At 32.6% G+C, this 5,977-nt stretch overlaps 1 protein-coding gene across 1 annotated transcript; it reads right to left on the bottom strand.

Moving 5' to 3' along the window:
- Positions 1-324: 324 nt before the first annotated feature.
- LOC132165810 (uncharacterized) lies at positions 325-1,398 on the bottom strand. The gene is made up of 4 exons (XM_059576495.1): positions 1,372-1,398; positions 1,013-1,157; positions 388-601; positions 325-334 (listed from the first exon to the last, which is right to left on the bottom strand). Exons 2-4 carry the CDS (start codon positions 1,137-1,139, stop codon positions 325-327), a joined length of 351 nt encoding a protein of 116 aa, XP_059432478.1. The 5' UTR covers positions 1,140-1,157; positions 1,372-1,398.
- Between the last annotated feature and the right edge of the window lie 4,579 nt (positions 1,399-5,977).

The raw sequence follows: 5,977 nt of genomic DNA on the forward strand, positions 1-5,977 counted from the left end.
TCTCACATTGAAGTGCATGCTCGAAGAAAGAAGAGAAAAATATATTACATTAAAACCTCGTGAAAAAAATCTTCATAATAGCTTTTCCTCGTGCATGTATAACTCTTATGAGGAAAGAGAAACATTAATGGACTTCTAATTTTGTGAGTGCAAACGAATAAATAAAATAGAGAAAGAAATTGGAAATTTGTTCCCCGAAAGAGAGATTTTTAAATGAGAACCTTCACGATCTTTTATCGCTTTTGTAATTACTTTTCCAAATTCATATTGTTTATTCCATTTAAGTTTACAACCAAAGAGTAATTAGACGAGTGAAACAAGAAATTATAACAACCTAAAATAAAATAAGAAAATTACAAATAACCAAAACAATACAAAAAAAAGTACACTATCCCTTGCAATAATACATTCAACCGCTCCGGGGAGGAGGCGGTCATCGCACTAGTCTCTGAGGGGGTTGTCTTTGCCCTAGTCTTTGAGGGGGAGGGACTCCAACTAGTCTCTATCTCATGGTTGCCGCAACAACGTACACAGACACTTACCGATGATATAGTACTGCATAGACAGCATTTTGTGCACCCAGGACGAGGAGGAGTACACCCTGCCAAAAAAGAAAAATCAAGCAAATCCATAAAAGTAACATTACATAGGTTTTTATAATGAATACCTGCTACTAGGGTTATTATACTTTAATTTTTATTATGATTTTTTTTCTTTCCAAACTGACTTGTCAGTTGATAAGTGATGAAATGATTAAAAAGAAAATACAACTTATCAATTTAGTTACTTAGCAGCTTATTTGTCAATCATACACTCAACTCAGTCACTTTATCAATTATGGATTGTTACGCCGATTCGTAAGGAAATTTGAGTACCCAAAGTATTTTCCTTTTATCATATCTTATATATTCCAATAATAATGAAAAGACAGAATTTTTTTTTTCTTTGGCATTTAGCATGAGTTTATGATGGTGTGAGATGGTAGTATAGAACTATAGATTGATAAGCTTACACGAATCATTATATGGAGGTGGAGCTCCGGCAACGCTAGTGAGATTGATGTTGGCTGCTTCTGTCAGATTACCAATCATCATCATCATAAACACCCACAATACAATTCTTGAAGTTGCCATTTTCATTGCTTTTGTCTTCAACACCTACAAACCCACGTCCAAACCAAATACACCAAAATATCAACACATATATCCAACATTAACTTAAGCTAAACTAAAACTTTTTTTTTTTTAAATGACGGGAAATTTCTTCAACGCATGGCCACTTTGGACCCGTGTAAAGTGTTTCTTCCACACAGATCAGATAAGACTCAAATACAACGACATGAGAGAGAGTGAGGAGGGAGAGGAGAATTACCTTATCAGTTTCTTCCTCCTGATGAACTCTGGCTTGAACTGGGTTTTCCACAGCTGAAAAACTCCTTATATTTATAATGAAGGACAGGGGATTGTTCCTCTACGGAGAACCAATCAGATTTTGCTGAAGGAGTTTGCTTTTCTAACAAGTTATATTATTCAACCATCTAGATGATCATAAAGTGGAAATTAATTTAGTGGTTGGAACCAACGTGACAACAATTCTGGGTTACTCGCCAAAGCTAATCTTTCCATTTTAGGAAGGTTGATCGTGAGCAATGTTTTTTCGTTTATGGAAAGTGAGGAAGCCGACAAGGCCAAACATTGAATAAAACTCTCTTTGTCAAGTTCCCAGTCAAAGACGATTATGCTTTTTCATCTTCTGTTTGAATAATAACATCTTGACCAAGGTGGCCGATGATTCAACCTAAGAAAATTTTCAAAGTGGTTAAGTATATATTACGGAATCCATTCGAATTCTGCAATGACAATCTTCTTATATGATTAGTGTAAAACATCTTGGTTTTTATTGATATTCTGGTAATGTTAGGTCAGGTTATGACTCAATCAGACCTAACGGAGCGCCTACAGTTTTAAGTCTGTCATGTGCGGCTCTCAACAAATAGATGCATACTACTATGATCACTTCCGAGTAGAATAACCATAGTTCATCTTCTCAACCTACTATTTTAATTAGAAAAAAATAATAATAACTTCTTAGAAAAGCAAATTCCTTGGCACGAGTAATCAATAAGAAAAGAAGCAGGAACGTACACATCCATTAACCATCAATTAGAATTATATTCATAATGTTATTCCTTATTGCCGTACGTAGCTAATTGTCCAGTGTCCACCCTTTCTCAATTTTAGGATTTTCAACAATTTGTTTAATAGATTACCGCCACCAACACAAGAGACAAAATAATAATAATAATAATAATAATCTCGAATTTATATATTTATTGTATAGTGTGTATATATACATTCATTATATATATATATATATATATATATATATATATAAACGAACTAATACAATCTTATAAAAATAATTAATAAAATTGATGTCTTTTATGTGTTTATTTTGATGGGTCATTGGTGCCATTGTCCAATAAAAGGAGGCTATTAAAATAGAAATCCTTTTGTTTGTGATTAACGTGGATTTGATTTGTAATTAATTTCTCTTAATTCAAGGAATTTGTTTTGTATTTAAAATTATGCTAAAGCTCTATAGAGTCATGTACACAAATCACACATCAAGGAAAATATAGCCTATAGGAAAATGCTAGATGCTCTCCTGGTGTTCTGCTAGTAGTAGGTGTATATTATTTTATAAAAAAACAAAAAAGAAAGTGTCCCGTATTTCTCTCACTCGTTTTTTAGAAAATAGTATCCACCTAGGATTAGGAGAGCACCGGAAAAACACTAGGAGAGCGCCTAGCATTTTCTAAGATTTTACCATATGGATGTAGGCCATAAACTGAACTACTTTAATCTGTCTATTATCTCTCTTTCCTTTATCTCTCTATTTTATTATTAGTTTCTATAGTTCCTTTATCTCTCTATTTTATTATTAGTTTCTATAAAGGCCATAGGTTTGAATCACTGCTATAAGGCCCAAAAGTTTTGAGATTCAATCTACAGGCTTGAATGTTAAACTACTACTTATCCCAAAAACTAAGCTGATAGGAATAAGTAAATTTAATCATTTAATCATTACTTTAACACTCTCCTTCACGTATGGGATCAAACTTCCTTTTAATAGATGAGACTCTCTCTCAAAAAAAAAAAGAAATGACGGAGTCAAAGTTCAATTCCATAACCTTTGGCTCAATACCATGTTAAATTAGCACTTGTCCCAACAACTTAAGCTAATCGAAAAAAGTAAATTTAATTACTTAATCATTACTTTAACATTGAATTGTGCCCCAAAAGACATCATTTGCTGTTGTATGCATGCAAGACTATTGAAACATGAATCAAAATTTTGGCAAATTTACACAAATCACAAAGGCCCAAATGCATTTTCTAAGACGACTCAATTATTTCTTCCATTTTAAGTTTACAGCCGAAGAGCATTAAGCAAAATCAGATTGCACATAAAAATCTTCACAGAGATATTATTTCATTCAAGCACTAAGGATGCTGGGAGATATGGTGGTCTCTGTCTCCTCAGTCCTCACAGCACACTGCACACACTGGTCTAGTGTGTACTACGGTGCACAGGCAACATTTTTGGCACCTGCCAGGACACCCTGCACAAAAAGGAAAAATGAAACAAATTAATCCCCCCCAAAAAAATAAATCTTACCATTGATTAAGAATTTCAAGACATATGAGTTTAAACAAACGTTACAAACAAACGTGTCCGTTCATAAGTGGTGAAATGATTAAGAAAAAAAAAAAAAAACTATTTAGTTAGTAGCTGATTTGACAACCATAAACTCTTAAATCATTTTATTTTATTGATTATGGACTCCAATGTCAATTTATAAAAAAATTGTAATAACCCAAGTGTTTTTCTTTTATAATAGCTTGTATATTCAAATCACCAAAAAAAAAAAAAAAAATCTGGCATGCCCATGAGGCAAGACTGAAGCCATTCTTTTTAGACGACTAAGGTTTCTTCCCAGTTTTATTTATTTATTATTATTTGCAATTATTTACCCAAAAAGGCAATTCATTTCACGGGATACTGGAAAGAAGGATCCTGCAGATATTCTAAATTTTCAAAATATTAAATAAGGCAGATTTTTTCAAATTCTAACCATTAATTTTAGATTTAAAAAAATAAAATAAAAAAATCTACGTGATATATCTCAAATTATACAGAAATTTCAAAACTAAAAGGGACCCCCTGTAAGAATTTCGAAAGATATATATATATATATATAGCTTTGAGATTTCTATAGAGTGATAAACTTACCCCATACAGGAGCTCCGGGAGCGTCAGCGAGACCGATCAGAGACAGAATTCGGCTCGTTGCTTCAGTCTGCAGATTACCAATGATGGACATCAAAAACATGCAGAGGAGAACTCTTGAAGATGCCATGCTTTTGTGTTGAAGAAACTGAAAGAAGTTTGGGAATGATGGTTTGGCTCTTTGCTTTTCACAACTGCTTCTTATAAAAGGGAAGCAAGAAAGAGAGGTAGTTATGCTAATTATTGGTCAAGATATCTTTCTCTTTTTTGTCATCAATCCTAGATATGCTTCTAGATGCATTAAGGGAGCAACATAATGATGATTTTTTAGAAATCTAACCCTAATTCCATGGTGGATTTTGTGAAATCCTAATTACTGGTTTTAAACGTTTAGATTAAATGGTTTACTATAACAATTTATGTGTAACACTTATTACATTAAATGTAGACTGACATGCAACACTCATTTCTATAAAGTGTACACTCAAACTTATGTGACAGTTCATGTGACACTTGTCACATCAGTTGTCTGCCGCTAAAATGTGAAATGCCACCTAAAACCCATTTCTATAAGATATGCACTCAAACTGACGTGATATTTCACATAACACTTATCATGTTTACAAACTAACGAGACAGTTGACATGACACTTATCACACGAGCAACTAAAATGTGGACTAACACATTAATTTATAAGGAAATTGTAGTAAAAGATGTAGTGTTTCAAGCATTTTTCATGTTGAGTGAAGTGGTAAAAATTGAACAATGTAATTAAAAAACAAACATTAAGGTTTTAATTAAAAAGATAATAATCATAGATCCTTAATGGGTCTGTTGGAGAGATGTAAGGCGTAAATTAGGTAAATCACCATAATATGCATTGGGAACAATGGAACTTGGAGGAATGTGAGGCGTAAATTTGGTAAAAAGTCCAGTGCAGAGTACTTGGGAGAGATGTAAGGCGTAAATTTGGTTACTTAACAACCATTTAATGTGGTACTTTTAAGAAGGAACATCATGGTATGCACTATATATATATATGGCTGAATTTGATTTTTCCTCAACCCTCTTTTTTCTTTTTTTTTTTCTTTTTTTTTAGCTTTTAAATTATATTTGTTTCTTCATATTTTTAAAAGCCTTGTAGTTTTTGCACTACAATTTCGTAGGTTAAAATTGTGTTTTAAGCAAAATCGCAGAAAGTTTTTCAATTGGGGCCGGACTTAATTTTTTAAAAAATTAACATTTTTAAATCGCATTTTTTGAAACTGCAAAATCAAACGGACCCTGAATAACTCTTTGTAGTGTTATACTACTCTTGAATGTTTCATTGGAATAATGTTCTTGCCATAAAATTTTACACACTAATCATACATCCAAATCTCACCAAAAAAACAAAACTGCCTCCCAAGGGAGGTGCATCATGCATGAGTAGGTGATACAAACCTATACCAAATGCTAGGGACAAATAATGAAAGATGACCAAAGATAAGTAACTTTGTTAAGAATTTTCTCTTTTTTATTTTTAGCTATCATTTTACAAATGAGTAATACTATTTTTTTTTTTTTTTTTTGAAATGTCCGCACAAGAGGGGGGAGGGGGATTCGAACTAATGACTTTCGTTTCATTATGCGTGGTCTTAGCCGATCTATTCGATTGAGTAATGCTATTTAATTAGTAGCATT

This window comes from Corylus avellana, chromosome ca11, assembly GCF_901000735.1.
Source record: "Corylus avellana chromosome ca11, CavTom2PMs-1.0".
Lineage (NCBI taxonomy): Eukaryota > Viridiplantae > Streptophyta > Magnoliopsida > Fagales > Betulaceae > Corylus > Corylus avellana.

Coding starts and splice junctions, on each gene's coding strand:
- LOC132165810 (XM_059576495.1), bottom strand. CDS start 1,139: ATGAAAATGGCAACTTCAAGAATTGTATTGTGGGTGTTTATGATGATG. Junction 602..1,012: donor ACCTCCATATAATGATTCGT/GTAAGCTTATCA, acceptor CTTTTTTGGCAG/GGTGTACTCCTCCTCGTCCT.